The sequence below is a fragment of the Taudactylus pleione genome, unplaced genomic scaffold (genome assembly GCF_031769625.1).
Source record: "Taudactylus pleione unplaced genomic scaffold, aTauple2 ptg000256l, whole genome shotgun sequence".
In the NCBI taxonomy this organism is placed as follows: Eukaryota; Metazoa; Chordata; class Amphibia; order Anura; family Myobatrachidae; genus Taudactylus; species Taudactylus pleione.
The window spans coordinates 2,545,641-2,569,245 of NW_028284658.1; the positions used below are offsets into that span (position 1 = coordinate 2,545,641).

General features: G+C 41.2%; 1 protein-coding gene across 1 annotated transcript in view; it reads left to right on the forward strand.

Annotated features, from left to right (window-relative positions):
• The window catches only part of KIAA1755 (KIAA1755 ortholog), a 40,280-nt gene extending 17,869 nt beyond the window's left edge, over positions 1–22,411 (forward strand). The window contains exons 8-21 of the mRNA XM_088480558.1: positions 1,395–1,493; positions 1,582–1,730; positions 4,738–4,876; positions 5,789–5,911; positions 6,145–6,336; positions 6,542–7,542; positions 8,439–8,688; positions 9,497–9,586; positions 9,760–9,981; positions 16,094–16,264; positions 19,926–20,103; positions 21,270–21,383; positions 21,544–21,786; positions 22,137–22,411. Of these exons, the coding sequence (XP_088336684.1) occupies positions 1,395–1,493; positions 1,582–1,730; positions 4,738–4,876; positions 5,789–5,911; positions 6,145–6,336; positions 6,542–7,542; positions 8,439–8,688; positions 9,497–9,586; positions 9,760–9,981; positions 16,094–16,264; positions 19,926–20,103; positions 21,270–21,383; positions 21,544–21,786; positions 22,137–22,291 (3,126 nt within the window). The 3' untranslated portion in view covers positions 22,292–22,411. The remainder of the gene's footprint in view (positions 1–1,394; positions 1,494–1,581; positions 1,731–4,737; positions 4,877–5,788; positions 5,912–6,144; positions 6,337–6,541; positions 7,543–8,438; positions 8,689–9,496; positions 9,587–9,759; positions 9,982–16,093; positions 16,265–19,925; positions 20,104–21,269; positions 21,384–21,543; positions 21,787–22,136) is intronic.
• Positions 22,412–23,605: the final 1,194 nt, after the last annotated feature.

Below are 23,605 nucleotides of genomic sequence, written 5' to 3' on the forward strand. Positions count from 1 at the left end.
TTTATGATGGATGCATGCCAACTGTAACTACTGTACACGCATCCGTAACCACAATGTTCTATTAGTAATGTATGGTATTTACATGAGCTACAACACACTCTCTCAGGCTTCACTAGCCTTTTTTTTAAAACGTTTATCATGGGAAGTTTTGAAATACACAGAAACATTCATCCTGCGTAGCATACAGTTACATCATCCATACTGATGTGACATCTGCACTTACGTGTTTTCCGAGTGTCTTTGGTCAAAATAACTGAGAATCACACTGTTTAGTAAGAAAATTGCAATAAAGCCGTCTCAATGGCAAGTAATTACAGCATCTTCATAAAGCTGTCACTCCTACTATTTTTTCCATTTTCTTGGTTAGCAGACAGCTACAGATGTGTCCAAATACATCTTACTTCTCTTCTAGTTGCGCCATGCCATGGCGGGACTCGGTACCGCCGAGTGTCATTTTGTGCGACTTATTCCCTTCAAATGAGTCTTAATAGCACAGCGATGCGAACAGGGTGCATCTGCATGTTAAATACCATGTTACAGTGTCAGCAGCTGTAGCACCGTAATGTAGCGTTTTGTATGCAGAGACACTCGCCGTCGCACACAGAATACAGACATGCTGCATATCATTTTAATCAGCAGAAGCTGCTTGTGCATCCTATTTGCATCACTGTTGAAGGGAACGCATTTGAAGGGAAAAGTTGCACAAAAGACACTCGGCACTACCGAGTCACACTGTGCTCATGCGTTATGTGTAACGCGACTTATAGCGCACGGAGGATAGATGTATGTGGAGTTAAGCAACAGTGACACGTCTGATATGTGAGAATGCCCAATCTTAGTAAATGTTTGCTGTTTCACTCGTGTTTGAAATTATTAATTTATTACCAGTTATTTATATAGCGCACACATATTCTGCAGCGCTTTACAGAGAATATTTGGCCATTCACATCAGTCCCTACCCTAGTGGAGCTTACTCTCTATATTCCCTACCACATGTACACACACACACACACACTCTGGATAATTTTTTTTGTCAGTAAACAATGAACCTACCAGTATATTTTTTGGAGTGTGGCAGGAAACCAGAGTACCCGGAGGAAACCCATTAAAGCATGTGGAGAATATACAAACTCTACACAGTTAGGGCCATGGTGGGTATCAAACCCAATGAATGATACAAATATAAGAAAAATAGTAGGAAGAACTGTACAACATGCACAATTTTCAATATCAGAGATTACTATTAATATATTGATACACATTGATGCTTGCCTAGGTAGTTTATACTCAGATGTTATGTTTTGGCTGAATCTCTCTTTACAACAATAATGGTAAAACACTATTTCTCCCATTAATTTATCTTTGTCATATGTTCCTTCTTTTCTCTGATTCAGAAGCTGGATGCTTTCTTGGCAGACCTCCGAAAGGCCTCTGACTTGCTGCAACATGCCATTCAGGAGCTGGGTGAGGGCAGCACCCCACAGGACTCTAAGGTATACATTGTGTACACCAACAGCGATGAGCGGTGGGAAAGAAGCGCATTGGCTAGCTAGAAATTATTAATTTATTATAACCCCACAGGAAGCAGAGGAGAAAATGAGCCAGTACCGGGAGCTGATGAAAGTGGTTCTAAGTGACTCACGTCTAGTGTCTTTACAGCGGGAAGGGGGGACCACATTGGCCAGACTTCGCAAAGAGGCAACTCGTTTCTACTGCTCGCAGGATGTCAGGTGTGTTCCACCCAGTCAACACCCACTACTGTTGTATTAAACTATAAATACAAAACAAGGTGTGGTATTTACAACCTGAGAAAATGTCTCATCAGTGGTTCCCAAACTGTACAGGATACTGTACCCTAGGGTCTTGGCAATTGTTTCACGGTCACCACCACCCACCCCTAGGCCAAAAAATTCCTATTGAGATAGCAAAAACTATTGATATTAGAACATTTTACTAAGGCTCCAGGCAGTACTAGGCCCACCTGGCTCTGTTACCCCTATGAATGCACTGCAATGCCCCAAGGTAATAAGTTGCTTTAAGCCTTTAACAAATCCTTTAAGGTCACATTTTATGGACAGTTTGACCTTCACGGGCAATGAAGTTACTTAATGTTCACCTGTTACATACACACAATGGAGACAGCCATGAGAATGCAGACTAGCCATTTACTAGGAACCATTGACATCACTGCTGAATTAATAGGCTGGATTCTTCTCTCATAACTATAAGTTAATTCAACAGTTAATTGACTGTGTGAAAGCAACAAAAACACTTTAATGAGTTTTTCCATTTTGTACAAATTCAGAGGGTCCCCTTTCACTTAAGGCTGGAAGCTGTATTGTGCCGCTGCTTAAAAGTGTAATACTGTTGGGGTGCTGCAGATACAATTAGCTGCTGTGAAATATAATATTGCTTTTCACTTTAGATGGTAATATGTAATACTTACAGTATTGTGAACTACCCCCTCCTTCCAAAAGACTGCTTGTATTCTATTATTTTCCAGTGCTTTCACTTGTGGCCACATGATGGCACTGTAGTACAACTACAGCCCTTGTTAGTTATGAACCACAACCCAAGCCAAGCTGTATCACATTGGGGAGTGATATGTGTTAAATACTGCTCATTACATGTTTTTACAATATTCTGCCCTTGGCAACAACCAACCTTTTAGCACACTGGCCTGTAGGAGCTAACACAGGCAGTTACTCCTGCCAATGGCTTCCACAGCAGGTCAGCAGTCTAAAGAGAGGACCTGTAAATGATTTGACTTTGTAAATGCTGTTTAATCCTCAGTAGGATATATACTTTTACATCTTTATAATGATAAACAGCATATGGTTATCTGTTCCAGAAAAAATAACCTCTGTTCAATATTTAAACCTTTCCATTTGTTTTCTGGAGATCTTAGACCTACATTTTGACAATTAATTTTGGATTTCGCGAGTGCTCTTTCCAGGTCGCTCAATAAACCAGCTAAAATGAATGCTATTCTAGTTTTAAATTGTTGGGTTTACTTTCTGCAAAATAGTTATGCTTATTAAATCCACTTTAATGCTGATAGTCTAAAAAATATTGTAAGTGAATGGTCCTGTACACATACTCTGTTCTTCATATATGTTGCCTGCAGCATTCAGGACATAAGGCCCTTTACTCAAAACTGATGTAGTCGCTGCCATTTTCTTGATGCTAGTAAAAGAGCGTAATTATGTAGGTGGATGTAACCGATTTAGTCCAATGACCACATACTCATAAGTGATTGGATCATCAATGACCCCCCATTGAACCCCCCCCCTCCCGCTTATCCCTCTGCACAGCAAGTGCAAGAGATGATTACCACCACGTCTTGTTTGCCTAACGCCTCAGCTTACCAGGCTAATGGAGTTCTGTGCTGCAGGAGGCTTGATGAACATAATTATATACACTGTTTAAAGCTGGGACAAAGCACATGGTTCTGTCTATGCATTTATCAGGTGATTATCAATCTTAATGTACAGGTAAAGGAATAGATAAAATATCAAATCTGTAATCCGTTGAATTGGAGAACATTAATTTAAACAACGAAGACTTTTCTCTCCCTTAACGTCTTTGTGTAGCACCAGAGCTAAGTCTGTTTTCCAAAAAGTAGCAACAGTGATTTTTCAAATTAGAACATCATTGAGAATTGATTCTTCAATTCTCCATGATGTGCCTCTGTCATGATGGTGTTCTATGGCGATGTATCTTTTTCCTTGAACCCCATAGATTGCTGGCTGTCTGCATAGTTATTTTGTAGTTTTAAAGTAATAAAAGTTAAGGATTTGAAAGCAGTTTGTTGAATTCTGGAGACAAGTAGAACAGCTATTTATATTACATGTATTAGGCAAAAACATACATATTCCCAAATACAAGAAAACGTTTCTTTGCAATGTATAGTGCTGCCTGGGTGCTAATGGGATGGAGCTGTTTATTGTACTGTGGGAGTTGAATGACCTGGACAGCATGTAAACTGGATAGTATTTGTCTACTACAATAAATCCAATTTCTCCACAGGTGGTCTGGCAGCAATATTATCTTTTCATTAAAAACTCACATATACAATGTTATATTGGGAAATACTGATTTGTAAATCATCTGATTATCCACTGGGGGATCGGCATGTACAAAAAAGTACTTTTAGCATTGTTGCGTTGTGGAATCACAAATAGACATACCGTCTCCTCTCAAATGGGCTCATCGGTAAATTTCCACAGTCACTTATAATCCATATCATACAGACAAGTACCCAAAGTTCTATTTCTTAATTTTTGTTCATATTGTATCAGTGATATGTGTCTGTAAACAATTGGTCAATATTACTAAACTTTTATGATAATGTCAACTCGAATAAAGTTTCCCGTCTTTGGCCTAATTGACTGCAAATCGGTCTCTATGGGCCCTGAAAGACCACTGCGCTAAATCAACACCTGTTTGGAAGTTATTAGATATTGATCAGAATGGATGTTAAATCTGGTTGAAATATGATCGGATATGTCTGTGTATGCATTGGTTTTCTTTCAGATTTGGCCACACACATGTATGAGAGACATAATGGTTGGGCCAAGTGCTAATTTTGGTTTGGCAACCTTGGATATTCAACACATATTGGGCAAATCCTTATTATTTGTTTGCACGGGAATATTTTTGCATTTTATTAACTGTCATGAACAACCCTCACTTGTTTAATAACTTGAATGTTTTTGATCAATCTGAATCCCACAGATGTGCTGTAGAGTCTGCTGTGCAAATGTATAATCACCTGGAGGAACGGGTCCATGCTCTAGTGACTAAGTCAAACCGTAGACTGGAGCTTTTGGAGTCATTGCTGAAGATACAGGAGCTGGAGTCACAGTTCAGCAAGGTAAACGCAGTGGAGTCAAATAATATAGGAGCAAATAGCACTGCATATCATAAATATGGATACACAGAGAAGCAGGAACTATGGACGGAATCAGAGTTAGGATGAATAGTGAAATGTTAATTAGAAAGGAGAGTAACTATCACATTCTGAACTTGTAGACATAAATGCATGGAAATCATTGATGCTGCGGTAATTGAAAGCAAAGAAGCAAAAGACAAAAGCAGTGTACAGATGTGTACTTATACACTATTGCTGCAGTCACGCCAAACAGCCCGTGCGGCTCTGCTAGGCATAAGTGTCATTTTCGTGTCTTTTTCGCCTGCAAATACGTCTTAGTTGCAATGCAATGTGACAAAGAACCACAAGGATTAATTGCACTGATTAATTTGATATATGTGACACTCGTATACAGTAACTGTGTGTGACTGTGTCTGAATCTATATGCAAAGTGCTACAATGCAGTGGCCGTGGCTTTTTTCCACACCAAGTTCCATTCTACTTTGTATACAGATTCGCTTGCACACAAATATACAAGTGTCACACATCAGATTAATCAGCGCAGTCTCGTGGTGTGTCTTTGTCGCTTCACATTGCGACTAAGATGCATGTTCAGGCAGAAAAGATTCTTGGAATTAGCAGAGTCACACAGGCCCTTGGGGCTCCCTCTTGCCAGGTGTTTTGCACTGCATGGCATACTGACTCTAGGGGTAAATTTACTAAAGTGAGAGTTTTTAGAAGTGGAGATGTTGCCCATAGCAACCAATCAGATTTTACTTAACATTTAACTAGTACATTCTATAAGATAATAGCTAGATTCTGATTAGTTGCTATGGGCGACATCTCCACTTCTAAAAACTCTCACTTTAGTAAATTTGCCCATCTGCACCCTTGACTCCCTGTTTGTACATACAGCTCAGCTCTTGGATGGATGCAGATGGAGAATATCAGCTGCGTGAGATGGACACTATGGAATGGTCTCTGGAAAGTCTTGAAAAATATCACAAAAGGTTTAAGGATTTCTTTCTCCAAGCAACAGTGAGTAGCAAATATCTACTTTCAAAAAAATAACTATTAGCATTGCATTGGCCCATCCTTTTGGCTTTTACATTACTGCTGCTTGCAATTCAAAGACTTGACTTTATTGTTTTGCTTCCTGATAATTCATCTCATTCTGCATGGGTTGTCCCTTTTGGACTCTACCACCAATCTCACCAGTGCTGCTGTATAGGCCACTTTTCAACTGTTCTCACCAAACCTTCTTACTTCAGGTACATTATAACCACGGGCTGGTCCTTCTAGATGATGCAAATAAATTCAGTGGATCATTGTTTTCAGAAATGGATTCATTCAAGGTCACAAGAGGTGGCTTTCAGACCAAACTGAGTAGCTTCTACATGAGTGTGGAGAGGCAAAAGGAGGAGCTGGAGAAACTACTGAATCTATACAGGTTTTGTGATAAGGTACATCATGACATCATAAATATAATGTGAACGTGGGGAATGTTCTTGCATTGATTATGAGCATTTATTTATGCAGAATTATGAATTTTACATAGAAATAATCATAAGTGAGATATTCGCTTCCTGAAATTACTAACCTAAAACTGAATGTTAAGTTTCTATTAATGTTTCAGTTCTATTTGTGATTGGTAATATTTTCCACTAGATCACACAGCTCACTGTGAGCTGCAACCGTTACCTGGGGCAATTGAAGGTAACGGAACAAAGACTGTGCCAACCAGAGACCCAACAGTGCCTAGAGACATATCTTCAACGGTTAACAGAGGAGTTGTTAGATGACAAATTCCAGGTGATGAAAGAGGAGTCCTACAATCTGAGCAGCTGCCGTGGACTGGCTGTGTGGAACGAGACTTGGCTCAAGTGTCAGGAAGCCAAGCAGCTAGTTGAAGAGACTCTAGATAAATGTAGGGATGAGCAAAATGCAGCAGCATTAGCTTGGCACAAGGATGCCACATTGTCCTCTAGTGTCAGTAACCAAGGAGATGACACTGTAGTGAATTTGTCAAGTGACGTTTCACATGGAAACCGAAAGGAAGAAGCAGAATTCAGGCCTCGAGGCAGCATGAGGTCTGCAGAATCAACAATTATAAACTGCTGTAGTTTTGGTCTCCATGCAGGCTCCATGGGTCTTTTTCTCAAGGCATCCAGGAGCCACCGAAATAGTCGAGCAACAAGAGAGACTGCAATCTCCCAGGGATGTTCAACCATTGAAGAGTCCAAGAACAACAATGGGTCAGACCATGAGAACACAGAGCTAATGGCACAAAACTCCAACAATGAAGCTCTGGAGATTCTACATACTCCTAGTCCAAAGTTTTCAAGGTCTTCCCCAGTCCAGCCACCTTCGACAACCAACACAGAGCACTTCCCTTGGGTAGCTTATGGCAGGGCCAATAGTGATGACTCAAACAGTCTTTCGCAGGGTGACAATAATAAAATTAAGAAGCAGTCAGGGAGACGATGTGTTCTTTCTAGGCATGCCAGCTTCTCCACAGGGGATTCAGGCTCCCAGTACTCCTCAAAATGTTCTTCAGCCATGTCTCCTTTGTTAGCAATGGAACCACTTATCCCACGCCTTCCCTGGATGAGGAGAGCTATGACTGAGTCACCTCGGGATAGTGACTGGGCAGCAAAGTTCAATTTTGCGTAAGTTTAATTTATGAATTAAAGCAGAGTGTTACACCCACTAAGGGGAATATTTACTAAAGTGCAGGTTTTTAGAAGTGGGGATGTTGCCCATAGTAACCAAACAGATTTTAACTATTATCTTCTATAAGGTGCTAGTTAAATGATAAGTAGAATCTGATTGGTTGTTATAGGCAACAACTCGCACTTTAGTAAATATACCCCTAAGTGTTAAATTATCATTTGGTGTTTCAAACAGGACCTGCACCTAACACAGTGGACTTTACACACTGCACATGAACACATATACATTTTACATTTGTAAATCAGATGTCTAGTTCTACGTACGCATAAAATATTAGGCAAACCTAAGCAGCTTATATTAACGTAGACATATTAATCATTTGGCAAAGCTGTACAGTTGCAGTATCATCTTGTGATGTACAGATGTGATCTCATGGTGTAGTGATCATGAAAAGCAGATGAGATCTTCACACAAGACAATTAGGGTTATCCTTTAAATCAATCAAAAGGCGCATGGTGCATAATGCTAAGTTACGGTAACATGTTTGCACTTAGTTTTATTTAGTAAATACACCTGATTGAAGGTGTCTTTCTTTGGTGCTTGTCTCATCCAGATCCTAACGTTAGTCATTGCCTTAATGTAAACTAAAGTCCTAGATGTAAAGGTGAGCGGATGTCCACAATATGTATAACGGGAACCTTTCCTTGTTCTCTTCAAACCTCTCACTCGTTTGCACATCCTTTGTTACTTGTTCAGCCTTGCTTTTTCACCATTGCTGTCTCAGGTTCTTAGATTTTCTTTCTTTTCTCTGTCTATCAGAATCTCATTAGAATGCTCTGGTCTTTCATGCTAGTAAGCTCTGTATCTTTCCTTTGTTTTAATACCTACTCAGCAAACTCCACAGGATAATGGAGGAGCTGTTGGCTACAGAGAGAGACTATGTTTGTTCCCTGGGTTATGTGCTTTCCCACTACCTCTGTGAGATGGATCAGCCGGACCTCCCGCCTGCATTGCGCGGGCAGCATGCTGCCATATTTGGGAACCTGGAAAAGCTCTATGAGTTTCACAGCCATGTTTTTGTCCAGGAGCTTACAGGCTGCAGAAGGGACCCCAGTCATGTGGGCTGCTGCTTTCTGAAGCACGTAAGTGAATTTGAGAATTCTATCTATAGTGTCACATGGATTATTACCATCCTTTATACGTTTGAAGTGCCAATTGTTTATAAATATTTGCGCACAGATTCATATTTAGAGAATAGTGTTGTAGATCACTTTTAACATGATAATAAATTTTGTGTGTTTATATTAAAAAAAGTCACTTGCAAGAAGGTCTGCAGTCCACAGCACAAAATGTTGCACAGCAATGATCCCATATTTATACGTTTAGTTGGAACCATATTTGTTTTCTCATTGAAACAAAAGGTATTTGTGTACTCTCATGTCTGTGCATGTGTGTTCTCATGTCATACATGTGCTCTCATCTATGTATAGCTATTGTATTTTCTAATGTCTATATGGTGCTCACATGTCTGTTCATGTGTGTTCTCATGTATGTATGGGTTCAGGTCAGGAAGTCAACATTCAGAATGTCGACAATCATAATGACGACATTCTTAATGTTGACATGTTCAGAATGTCGACTGGTGACATGTGGACAGGCACACTGGCATAATGTCGACATTTTTAAAATGTCGATATTTTAAATGTCATCAGTCAGAATGTCAACATATGTAATTAGGGTTAGGCTACAATTAGGGTTAGAGTGTAATTAGGGTTAGTGTGAATATTGTGAATGTCAACATTTTGAAAATGTCTACATCATTGTGGATGGTGTCAACATTCCTAATCTTTTTATATTTTCTTTTTTTTTTACACTCTGAATTTTTACGCTTTCAGACTTAAGTTGTCTCCTTTCCTGTGCATTCTAAAAATTATGTGCTTTATGTTACAGAAGGAACAGTTTGGACTGTATGCTTTTTACAGCAAGAACAAGCCCCAGTCTGACAGGTTGTTGCAGGAACACGGAGCAACTTTCTTCAAGGTATGGAGAGAGAGAGAGAGAGAGAGAGAGAGAACTCAATGGCTTTGTGAAATGTATCTCATTGCTAACATTCAGAGCTACAGTTCATTCATTTTACACAGATATTGCTGTACTGCATTTGTACTTTGTGTAAACAATGTAAAGCATTTATGGTAAATTGTGTCTCTCCCCAGAGGAAGCAGCAGGAGCTGGGTGACAAGATGGATCTCTCCTCCTATCTTTTAAAACCTATCCAGCGCATCAGCAAGTACAGTCTGCTCCTGCAGGAAATGGAATGGGAGTGTAAGGGACAGAGCATGCGGGAGGGCGAGCTGAAAGCAGCACGTGAGGTTGTGCGATTCCAGCTCCGTCATGGAAATGATCTCCTTGCCATGGATGACATCCAGGACTGCGATGTAAGGAAATCAGTATAAAGGAGCATTGCTATATTCTATTTCATTTCATTGAACCTGCGGCAATAAGAACATTAAACTAATAGCAGCGCTAATTACACTATCTGTGTTCTTGTTTATAGTACACATGGCAGTTAACAAGCTATATCAAATAATTCACTGCAGACCATTAATATGTCAGCTTCACTTTCTAGTTTTCTAAAATTTCAGAAGACTCAGGGCCTGATTCAGAGCCGCTCGCTAGATTCGCTCGCAGAATGTGTATGCAAATTGCATAGGCAGTGCTCCCGCACAGCAATGCATTAGCACGCCCAGTATTTCTTAGAGAGCGATCACATAGTGTATGCAGACAGCCACCAGCCTGTTTTAAGACTCCCACTTGTGCATGTCATGTCCAGGAAGTGTATGCCACCATCGGTACATCGGATGCTATCGCAGCGCTTGAGGTTGACCATACCCTTCCGCAAGCACTGCGGGCACTTCAGTGTAAAAACAAGCCAGGTGACGTGTACTATGATGCTGTCTTTTAATTATGCACACCTCTTAAACGCTGTTGAGATGCTCAGCCACGCCTGCATTTGCACCTCCACTCCCCCGTTTTTAATGGCCAGCCCCTGTTACCAGCGAGAGTATGCATCTTAGCGAGCGGGTCTGAATGAGGTCCTCAATCTCAACATGGAAAAAATTTTTATGACTGTGTTTAAAAGCAGTAGTTTAAAGAGTAAGGGATTTGGACAGTAAATTATATCAAAGCATATATAGACCTTATGTACGTCCCCACTGTAGTTTTCTCTAGTAGCCTTACTAGTCAGTGGATGATCACGTAACTTAATGCATTCATCTTTCATTACAAGTTTAAAGCATGAAACCAGGTTTAATAAAATGGAACAGAGACCCAATCTATTTAACTTACCGTAACACAATATTGTTACAATAAACATTTAAAAATATAAATTGATGTAACAACCTCACAACCGCAAAGTATTAATACTGTAGCTGGCGTGTGCAGTCTGGCTGTTTCACTATCCATTATTTTCCTTGTAGCAATTAGGCCCCATCTCAACTGCCCTGTCAAAAGTAGCGAATATCTAAAAATAAATGAAAAAAGGTTATTATGTTTATTAAAATTTAACGAGTGCATTCATATTTTAATAAGAACACAACTCAACAATATTCTTTGTTAGTCTCATTTTTGTATACGCATAAGATAGAGGGGCAGATGTATCAAGCCTTGGAGAGAGATGTAGTGGAGCGATATAAACATCCAATCAGCTCCTAACTGTCATTTTTCAAGCATAGTCTGTAAAATGACAGAAGCTGATTGGTTGGTACTTTTTCTCTCCTCTTTATCTCTCTCCAAGCTTTGATACATCTCCCCCCTAAGGGCCTGATTCAGAGATGCACGTAATGCTGATGTTGACGGAGTTGAGCGTTGTTTTTTGCTACTGGCCGTGCACAAAAAAACCCTTAAAACTCCTACAACGCAGGTGGTCAGAATTTCGACGCCAGCATTGCGACAGGGTTAGGATACCGACACCTCTCATCATTTTCCTAACTCGCCACCTCTCCCTAGCTCTAACCCTCCCTCCCTGTTGCCTAAACCTAACCTCCTCCCCCAGTGCCTAAACCTAACCTCCCCACCCCCGCACCGTTGACCTAACCCAAACCCCTATCCCTAGTACTTACCGTCAGGATGCCGGCGCCATGATTCTGACAGGTGGAGCTTGTCCATTTTTTTTGTAGGCCATACTTGGATGATAAATTGCAATTGCCATAGGTGTGGCGTCAGTTACGATGGTGCAGCTGATGGTGGTGTCTAAAGATGCACCAGGCGGTGGTATAGCATGTATGGAAGCTGACAGTGGGCGTCCTTGCACATTCGTATGCACGGATGTACACTAGGGTAGGACTTTGTAGCTGCATTTGCATAAAGTCACAGAAGGGCATCTGCCAAAAGACACCTCCACAGCCTGTGCCTGGTTCATCTCTGAATCAGCCCCTAAATGCATCACCAAATCCCTATGGATACATATTACCTAGGATATTTATCCAAAATACCTGTCATCCTAAGGACTGCAGGGGACCAAATGGTGGGAGAAATTTACCTAAAATTCCCCCCTTATAGTTGTTATCACTAACAACATCATCACATTGGGGCCATGATAACCGCAATAGGTCCCTCCAATTCCAGGATAAAAATTACAACCATCTTTAAAAGCTAGAAAATAGGGGGAAAAGCATTAAAAATGTACTATTTCCCCCACACATCAAATCTACGAGGTACACTTGATTAACTCTACTCTTTCAAACATTGTACCTCCTTAGTAGTTCAGCATTAAGAAGTTAGATCTCCCACAGCCTGGTGTTAACAACCACAGGGGTCACATTATTTGATATTACTGCTATACATTTTATGCTTTTCATTCAAACACATGAAAAATACATAAAAAATGCAATATTATATTTAAGTGCAGATTTTATAATGAAAACCTATGTGTATAATCCAGCTTTTTGATGTTTTGGAAAGGTAGATTAATGCAGAAGCAAGGACCACCAAGGAAAACAAAATTACACACATTCCTTTTCGTTCACCTTCTTGCAATTTAAATAATAGAAAAAAAAATTGGGGGGCCATTTTGGGCAGATTGTCTTTGCCGTGTGAGGAGACATAAGCAAGCTAATGCTATTTTCTGGAAGAAATTAGTTATAATGTGTGTGGGTGCTACATAAATAATTACTGTGCCAAAATAGGCTCCCTGTACATATATTGTGAGAAATCAGTTCAATATATCCTAGCTGTGCCAGGTTGCTATTATGGAGTAAATTAAAACAAGACAAATGTTTGATATTGCTCTCGTATGTTATTTACATATTCTTACATTAAATTTTTCATTTCCGGAAAGTCTACCTGACATATTGTGAACACATGGATATGGCAGACTGTAAATCACATGCAAGATTTTTATATATTGTTTTTTTTAGCATTTATTAATTAAATGGCTGAGTGTTCATTTATTAGTACACAGGTTCTCAAACTTGATCCTCAGGGAACAGTGCATGTTTTTCAAGTCTCCTCACAGAATCACAAGTTAAATAATTTGCTTCTGTTGTGGATCTTTTAAATGTGTCAGTGAGTAATGAATACACCTGTGCACCTGTTGGGTGACCTGGAAAATGTGAGCTGTGTGGGGCAGTGGCGGTGCAGCCGGTGGCTTGCATCGGGGCCCGCTGTGGTGCAGGGGCCCATAGCCGCTGCACCCGCCGCCAGTGTCCCCTGGGCCCCACAGTATTAAGTGTAGTGCAGACCGCAGTGAGAGCAGTCCGCATTACACAGTAACAAACATATTGTGTTTGTTATAGCAGCCAATGAGAGTCAGACAGACTCTCATTGGCTGCTGAGTCCACGGAGGGAGCCAGCTGGAGCTCACTCATGAGCTCCGCCTTACGGCTCTCCCCGCAGTGGGTGATGGGAGAGGCGTCTCCCATAGTGCAGAGCGGGCCGGGAGGAGCAGACAGCGGCGGTCACGGCAAGCGCGGGAATTCAGGTAAGTTGTGTGTTGTTTTTCTGTGTGTGTGTGTAAGGGGCACTGGCACTGCATAGGGGGGCGCTACTAGGGGCACTGTATGGGGGAGGCCGCTACTGGGGGGCACTGTATAGAGGGGGTGGCCACTACTGGGGCACTGTATAGGGGAGACTACTACTGGGGGCAGTGCATAGGTGGGACTACTACTGTGGGCACTGCATAGTGGGGATTACTACTGGGGGCAATGCATAGGGGGACTACTACTGGGGGCACTGTGTAGGGGGGACCACTTCTGGAGGCACTGCATAGGGGGTCCACTACTGGGGACACTGTATATGGGGCACTACTGGGGGCACTGCATAGGGGGACCACTACTGGCAGTACTGCATAGGGGGGCCCAAATCATATTCTTGCACCTAGGCCCACCACTGGTGTGGGGTCCTGAGTTTGAGAACCACTGTATTAGTGTGAATGACAGATGCTCTTCTACTATGTAAGAGGATGACAATTAGAATGCTCACAATGCCATAGATGAAGCACAAGAAATTCTGGGTATTCATTTTGGAATACATTCTGGATTTCAGGCTTACCACAATTGTGAGAAACACACTGACTCCACTCACACCTGCCTTTGTTAAAATGGATTTCCTTCTCTGAAACGTTGATTGTATGCAGCATGCTTATGGCTGCTATAATATCCCTTTTATCAGGAACACATGAATTACACAGGTTCTGTGGCTGGCTGACTTCAAGCCTGCATTTCACCTGGGTTTAATCAGCCGCAGAACCTGTGTACTTCATGTGTCAATGATTTAAAGGATATTATAGCAACCTTAAGCATTTTCTACACTTTTACAAGATGATACTTACAGTATTTTCATATAGTTTGTTATGTATTTCTTCTCTCTGGTTACTTTTGTATTTGAGTGAAAGGGTTACATGAGATTTGTTCCCTATTTCCCATTAAAAGATGGAAGGAGATAGGTGACAGATAGGTTTTAAATTTTCAGTGAAATGTAGCGAGGACGATGTAATATCAGGAGTGTCAAAGCATTTATGGCTATTAGAGTTAAAGAGGATTACCAGTGCAGAAGAGGGGACATTAGGGAGAGCGAGACATATCGAGCAGCAAGACTAACTGCTTGGAACACTGTGAAGGGAGACAGGAGGTGGAGTGAGATTAATCACATACACGCAGGAATGGACTGGGGCACAGCAGAGAAATCACACAGGGACAGAGACAGAGTGCAGGATTAGTTAGAAGCTGCTTCAGGAGAGCATCATTTACAATAGGGAGAAATCCCAGGCTTGGATAGAGGAACTAAGGTCAACTGGGGGTAATCACGCTGGTGATGTTAGTACAAACAGCTGTGAGATTATGCTGTCTCTCAACAGTATGAGCCACACGCCAGAAACATAGTACACCTGTAACTGATCTGTTTTCCGCCACTGACTTCATGTCACCTGTCACCAAATCTTGACATCAGCATCTTCTGCTGTAAAATGAATTGAACATGAAAAAAATACTCTCACAGTTCCTAGCCTTTATTACCATAATGCACTATGCAATCTTGGCCTTTATTACCATAATACACTATGCAATCTGCTCTGTGCATTTGTACAGTGTATCAGAATGCAGATTTTATACGTATTGTTATCTATATTTAATATTTTAGTGTTATAAAAATTTCTGATATGCTCAACTCAGACTACAGGAGTCTGTTCATTGCAGGAGAGCTATAATGAGGCAGGAAATGACATGGAGCAAAAGGTTTGTATTTTCTGCATTTCAAGCATGACAGCAATGTGAAATTATTATTCCTGCTTTTCTCTGTGACAAATGACAACACAACTTACTGATCTCGTTGCTGGAATCTAAACCTTATCTATCTCCCTATATAATGAATTGCAAGATAATGTATCATAAGAGAGCAGTACTTTGCCCATCCTGCCACTGACTCACACACTGGTGTGGTATTCATCCTACCAATATCAGCAATACAGTGGTATGAGGTAGTTTTGGGGAAGCCCTCTGGTATCACTGTAACATCATAGGGCTTGTGTTCAGCTGTATTCCAGGCCATTACGAGTATGTACAGACCACAGACTAGTCACTTTTCTTTATCCATAGTGAAGCCATAAAAAATACATCAACTATTTTGAGAAGCACTTATACTATGTGGCAATTAATATAAATACCATAGATGACAAATGAGTAGTCACCAGAAATGGTCAATGTATTTTTATTTCCTCTCCTGTAGTATTAAGACGCATATAAATCCTAATTAGCCTGACATTTGTACGAGCTCTATTTTCTACCTATAATTAGCGTTTTCTGCTTCACTATAATTGAGCATGCCTTCCTTCATTAGAAACTGGAACACTGACTTGGTGATGAGTATGTATGTGTCTCCACTCTAATGGAGCTAAGGAGGTTACCCTGCACCTTGCAGATGATGTTACCAGACCTGAATACCTTTCTCTATTCTATATAATATATACCATAAAGCCAAAGCAGTAGAATAAATGGTGGTTATGTTCATTCCTTTCAGTCTTTTCTCTGATGTTCAGTTTCCCTAAATCTATTCCAGGTTAACCTGAAGGAACAAGGCCGACTACTGCGCCAAGGGGAGTTCATGATCTCCTACAGGAAGAGAAAGTGCCTGAGGAGGGTCTTTCTGTTTGAGGACCTGATTCTTTTCAGCAAAAGCAAAAGGGCTGCTTCAGGAAAAGAGATCTATATGTACAAACAGTCCTTTAAGGTAATAATCATTTATCCTCATTCAATGATAGCACATACAGGGGCATATTCAATTAAATGCGAAAAGTCCCGTACTTTTCGCATGCCGGACTTTTCGCCAACATCGCTGGTTTTCCATGCGAAAAAGTATCGCACTCGCCCCCGCTTATCCCCGTATTCAATTACAAATCGTCGAAAACGGGACCCGGCGAATTCAGGCCTGGCGAAAAGTGCTGTCAGGTTTGGGAAAATCAGCCTGACCCCCCTCAAAAGATGCACTGACATTGGAGATCACTATAGATACCCCTAAATAGCCCTGCTGAAGGTATTTGGGGTACTTAAATGCTCTCAATAGCTGCTAATTAGCGTCTTTGCAGAAGTGGTGAAGAATAGCATTTAGCAGGGTTTTTTTGCAGAAAAAAAGGAGTCCCAGCAAATTTGGGGTACACGAAAATGGGTGCAAGCATATTTTAAAGTTGCTAAAGTGAAGTTTTTAAAAACTTAAAAAATCCACCTACCGCAAACACCTGCAAACTTAAAAGTACCTGGGGCATACTTGGGAACCCCCCTGGAGTCTATTTTGCTAGTTTTTAAATTTGTCCCCCAACTTTGGACTTTTTCGCCCTCAAAATGAAAGTACTTTTTTTGGGTGATCTTAAGTATTTTTTAAACTTTTTTTTGACGCAGTTTACCTTTGGGGGGCTGTCCCAAGGGTGCAGGGGGGTTTTCCGAAGTTTGCACCCCAAAACCCCAATTCTGCACTTTTTTTTGACACCTATTCATAAGCAAAACTTTTTCGCCGGTTTCATTGCATTGAGTTTCCGCATGAAAAGTCTCTGGAATTGAAAACGGAGGAAACTTTTCGCATGGCGAAATGACGTAACTCGCGATACTTTATCGCCGAAAGCAGCTTTTCGCACCTAATTGAATACGGCCCACAGTATGCTTCACTCATCTACATAGCAGGAGATAAACAGCGCTCTATAAATGTATAAACAGGACTGGTTAAAACTGCACTACATGAAGTTAAAGTGAAAACTACACCTATCATAAAATTAAAACTTTATTGTGTAAATGGTGAGTTTCAAAGACCTTTTATAAGGATGGGCTGTGGAACGGTTATTTATAATATCTAACATAGTAAAGAGTTGGCTATAATATGCTATGTAGTTATGATAGTTAATTTTTAGAAGCTTTTCGTCCGTACTCAATTATGTTTCTTGTGTTAATGTAGTAGAATTTAATCTCCAAAAAACATAATTTCTGAAATGTTAGCTTATTCTTTGGTTCTGGCTTTTATTGTGCATTAAACTGACTACTGTGCATTAATGAGAGATCCTGAGATTGTTCCACCTGTACAATCTTCTATCGTAAGCATGGAATGATTTAGGAATGTGGGCAATATCTACCAGGTTTTTGATGCTACATAAATTGTATGTAACCCCGATCACAGAAAATATTCCAAAGAAAATTTCTCCTATAAAATGAAATGTTAATCCACTTAACCTGCTAATATTTTTCCGAAAAAGCACGCAGAAATTGCCTTTTTTTTTAATTAAGTAAAAATATCTTTTTAAAACCTTATGTAAATATTTTAGTGGATATGGGTGTCATCGTCCTAACCCCCCTCCACTAGTAATAGATCCCCTAGTTGTACCCCCAATCCCCATATGTAGCCATTGAACCATTACACCCCCCACTCCTCCAGTAGCAGTACATTTCCATGGCAATAGAACCCCTACCCCCCAGTAGAAATAATTTCCCATGAGCATTAACACCCACCCAGTGGCCATAGATTCCACCATCCACCCCTCCCCCATATGCAGACGGGTCACAAGGGACCGATGATCTGTACCCCAGCTGATATCATGCAGAGATCAGCGAATAGTACTCTGAGGGTAAAACCAATTCCCCTATGTGCACTTTATTTTTACTTTACTGCGTGGCATTTGGCATGCACAGACCACTACACCACTGCTGGGCATGTACGCAGTGGGATTGGATGCGCACGGTCGGCTGGAATGCGTCTGTGTCAGTGAAAGCCCAGCTGTCTGCAATGGCATCCCATGCAACTACACTAATCAAGTGGTTAAACTTTATATTTAATTAAACATATATAGGATCAGATTGATTATAGGACATAGGAATGTAACTGCTCCTTGAGGACTTTACAGTATGACAAAGTATAGTATTACCTGGACCTATTACTATGTGAATTTACAGTGATAATAATAATTTTATTTATATAGAACTTTTCTCCAATAAGACTCAAAGTGCTTTACAGATACCATGAATACATAATACAGAGGCTTAGATTTTCATAAATACAGATACCATGAATACATAGTACAGAGGCTTAGATTTTCATAAATACAGATACCATGAACATGATACAGAGGTTTAGATTTGCATAAAAGACATTTTGGTTCATCAATTATTCATCCTACCCAGAAAGGATCCAGGTGGGGCAGCCATTTTAGGCGTACTACATAGGATTACACTTCGCAGAATAGGCAATGTCTGGAAGAGATGACACATAAAGAGGAGAAAAAAACACTAGGTGAGACAAATGATACTTGCATAATCTACAGAACCATTCATTGCTCATCATACACAAGAGAGCACCAGGCGAGGCAACCATCTTAGGCGCACTACATAGGTTTACAATGGGCGAGATAAGCAATACATGGAAATTAGACATACAAGGGTAAAAATGAAAACCGACTAACTCACTGCATAAATAGTTTCACATGTTGTTCATCCGGGATTTGAAGTACTGATGAGGCAGCCATCTAGGGTATACTGCATAGGTTACAGAGGGCAGGATGAACAATACTGTATATATAAGTGTAACATGTGGTGGGAAATTACAAATGAAACAAAAAATACAATAAGTTGAAGCAGGGGAGTTTCATGAGAGATGCCCAGAGTCTATAGCGCATGCACAGGTTAATGGCCACGGTGGCCAAGTTTCCTGTAGTGCACATGCGCAAAATGACAGGAAAATGGCTGTGGCAGCCATTTTCCAGGCATTTTTACAGCGCTGACACCGGCACCGACGTGGGACTCCAGAGAGGTAAGTATAATATGGGTGCAAGGTGTGCCCAGGGGCCCGTGTGCACCGCACACCGTGCACCCATTATAAATACGCCCCTGGGTTGAAGCAGGCAAAGGGATTGGGCATAAGAGGACATTGGAAGTATGGTAGAGCCTGTTTCTAAGATGGTTAACAGAGACATCAGGTGTGTTTGTCTAGGGTCACAGCATATTTTTGTAACCAGCCTTTACCTCTTCCACGTCCAAGCATCACCAGTTTTTAAGTAGTCTCGTGTTAGGACAACCTTCATTATGTCAGATTATCGGAATGCCCACAACATTGCAGACTATTATAAGAGATGTGTGCCAACCTCTTGTGATCAGGTAATGGATCATGTACGTGAGGACAGGGCTGCATGTGACATTAGCAGTGTTATGATGGGAGAATATGAATAGAGGCAAGCTGGAAACCACATACATAGAGTTATGTAGTGGAAGAAGCAGGGTCCCCTAACAGCTAAGTGTAATGATTTGCTATTCCAGGTAAAATAAAGCAGAAAGATTGTGATAACATATGCACCTTTATGGTAAACGAAGTTCGTATATCTAACTTGTTTTTATTTGATGTGATTTCTACATATGTTCAGACTTCTGAGATTGGCCTCACTCACACACTGGGAGGCAGTGGCCTCTGTTTCGAGATCTGGTTTCGAAGAAGGAAATTGGAGGACACATACACTTTTCAGGCTCCCTCTGCTGATGTTAAGGAGGCCTGGTCTGGAGACTTGCAGAAGATTCTCTGGGACCAGGCTATTAAGAACCGAGGTAGATCTTTTGCTGCCTCTCTTCTGATCTAATCAATCTGTAAATCAAACATAGACATTTAATGTGTTATGGTTTCACATTACAAATTATAATATTATATTGTTTTAGTTGTAAGCACTTCTTAATTGTATTGTCGACCAGGTGTCACTGTTGCTATTGCTTTCTTGATAAAACTGTGCCTACGTGGCTATACCAGTAATACCATAAGCAACTATATTCTATTAAAGGGGTTTGAACTTTTGGACAACTCCTGCTATTAAAAAAAAAACGTTCCTGTCCCCATGGTGACTTTGGTGAGGTCCCTTCCCTTGGGAAAAACACCATAACCTGTATTTATCTCCCAGTTCAGCTGTGCTGACAGCTGTCAGCTATTCAGGACTTCCTGGCTCTGTGAGTATGTGGGTTTGTAAGGACAGCTGCAGTGTACAGTGCACCTCCATCCTAAATAGTTCAATCGCTAGGACTAATTTACTGTGTCTGTACTGACAGCTCTGTTCTGCAAGCAGATCAGGACTCACATGCTGGTAACAGTGTGTGTCCCTTTAGAGAAATAGGGGCTGCCTAAAGAACAGATGTCTACAAATAGACAGCTCCTTTTATTGAATATAAGTATTTCAGTGATACGAGTAGCCTTGTTTTAATGAGCATGGAATTTATAGAACACACTTTCATAACAAACATACTACTTCCCCTGCTGCACAAGGTCACTCCTTCTAGTATTGTGACAGGGAGCACTGTCGCTATTCTGCATAGCTGCCTGTTTTAGAAGATACTCTCCTCTAAGAGATCCGCTGATATTCAGCAGTGCCACAACTGAACTCCTCACTTCCCTTTCCAGTATTAAGAAAACAGAAAATTGGTGGATTTTCCAATGCTTTATCCAAATGACTGGCCATCTGAAAATGGGCTCCCTGCCTATCTCACCGAAACCCTGCACATCAGGGAAAGGGAGGCAGGGTTGGATATTTTAATACAGGAGGTGGAAAGAAAATGTAGAAACATGAATCTGTAAATGTAGAACTGCATGGGTAGCTCAAGCATGTTGTAGGTCTTTCATGTTCTTAAGGACCATCATTTTATCCACCAGACGTTTATCATAAAACCATTTATATTGTGCGGTCATGTTTTCAAGCCACTTATTTCTTGTAATAATAATTTTGCTGCAGAGATGCGCAGACAAGAGCGAGCATTCTCTGGTTTGGGGTGTAAACCATTCACTGATATCCAGCCAAGTGAAGCAGCCATCAGCAGTAGAGCCATCCCCCTGACCAGCACTGGAGGTAAGATTAAATATAATTGTATAGCTTTTGTCAATTATATTATGTGAATATGATGTTATATCGGAAGCTATGTAGGTTGGTCATTGCAGAGCAGTGTGTGAATGGCATAAACTTTGGTTACTGAAGACAAACGTCTTCTCTTTCACCTTGTACCCTGCAGATGAAAATCTTCGCTCCTCCCCATCTTCTGCTTTACTATTCCCAACCTCCCCACCTCCACTCCGCTCCATGTCAGTAGGGTCTCGAAGCAGCGCCAGCAGTGCTGTTTCTCTTGGAGGCTGTTCTTCCACCTCATCTGGCCGCGGTTCTCTCAGCCCCCAGCATGGATGCCCTGGATCTGAGCCCCCATGGAGATGCTGTAGGGCAGAGCCTACCCATGAAAAAGAAGCCAGCATCTTCCTAAGTGAGTAAATTGTGTCCGTAATGTGTATGTTTCTGTAATGAGGTTAATTATGTTTGTATTGTGAATACTTTACTGAGATAATACCAATACAAACCTAAAACATAGTTGTTCTTCCTAGTCCAGATAAATGATAAATGTAATCAGGATAGACAGCTAGGTCACAAGAAGCCCATATACTGTGGTCTTCTTCTGTTTCTGATGACAACCAGTTCATATGTTCATGATGCTAGTTGCCTTGCAGTGCTTGTTCACAATCAAGTGAAATCAAACTGTGTGAATGCTTGAAGCACAGTAATTTATCAGTCTTATCAGTCTGATCCTTCAAATCCTGTCCTCACTCTCTGTTTCAGCTGCCAGTTCTGGTTCCTCAGAAGGAAGTGTCAGTGGATTCAGCTCCCCAGAATCAAGTCATATTCCTGGAGGACATATCAACATGTGTTATCCTCTAGACTGCTGGCGCCCCCTACATGTTATAGACAAGACCCCAGAAAGCAGCATCCCCTGAAAGCAATGGACACAGAATCAGAGGAAATTCTTCAGAAACATCCAATGTCTAGTGAATTAATTATTACCTATATTTATGTGCCTTTCATTTATATACAGTATGTAAATAAATGTTACATTTTCGTGGACACTGAAATGTTGCAATATTATAATATCCTATTTCTCCTTCAGCCACCTGTGGGACACAGACATTACTCTGAGATTGAGTGCCAGCAGGAGGTAGGGACTTTATGTACGCTATCTTAACCCTACTTCTGCCAGACAGGGTCAATTTTGCAAGTGTCATTAGACATAGGTGGTGGTTGGATCCACAACTGCCAGACTTCACTTGTTTTCCTTGGGTTTTTATGTAATTCTCCTGAAGGGGTTTGTGTGTCTGATGTATCTTCCTATGTCACATTGCTGGTCATCCTCATTGCTGACACCCGGAACATGATATTGGGGATACCTTCAGTGTCTTGAAGTGGTGCACACACTTTACCGGGTGTGTGTATAGTAGGTGTTAGGGCTCACAGCGTGGTGTACACACTTAGCACCTGGGACTTTACCCTGTGTGTAAGGTAGGCGTTAGGGCTCACATCATAGTGCACACACTTAGAACCTGGGACTTTACTCTGTGTGTAAAGTAGGTGTTAGGGCTCCCAGCGTAGAGCACACACTTAGCACCTGGGACTTTACCCTGTGTGTAAGGTAGGTGTTAGGGCTCACAGCATAGTGAACACACTTAAAATGGCTACCCCTGACCAAAGGGCTGGGCGCGATCGCGAAAGGTGCCATTTGGGTGCCCAAACAGGTCAGTTTTCATCCATATCAGCTAGCACCCCACAAGGGGTGGAAGCTAAAATAGTGTGCTGGCAGCTGATTGCGCCCGACAGGAGCAACAATTGAATAGCTCCATCGGGCGCGAAGGGGGGTAGAAACAATTGAATTCCGCCCTATATGTACAGTATGTAAAATATGAAGGTGCTAGTTAGAAATGTAATATATTTAATATGAAGCTGTTATTGTAGCGTCCTCCTATGCATACCAGATATCCTCTATAAAAGGACACTGCAGTCAGGCTCCTTGAAGGTAATTTACAGATGCACAGTGAATATTAAAGGGCAAATATGCATATTTATCTCCTCCTGCATACATGCGCAGACCCACACTGCATCATTTCTGCAGGATTGGGTTTAGTTGGATGTGCAGGGAGTGGAAATAATGAATGTCTCCTGACATAGGGCCTGATTCATCACGGATCGCAATTGCAACAGCGTACGCAGATCGGCCGATGGTGCATACAGCGCATGCGTATGCACCACTGTGCGCAGGT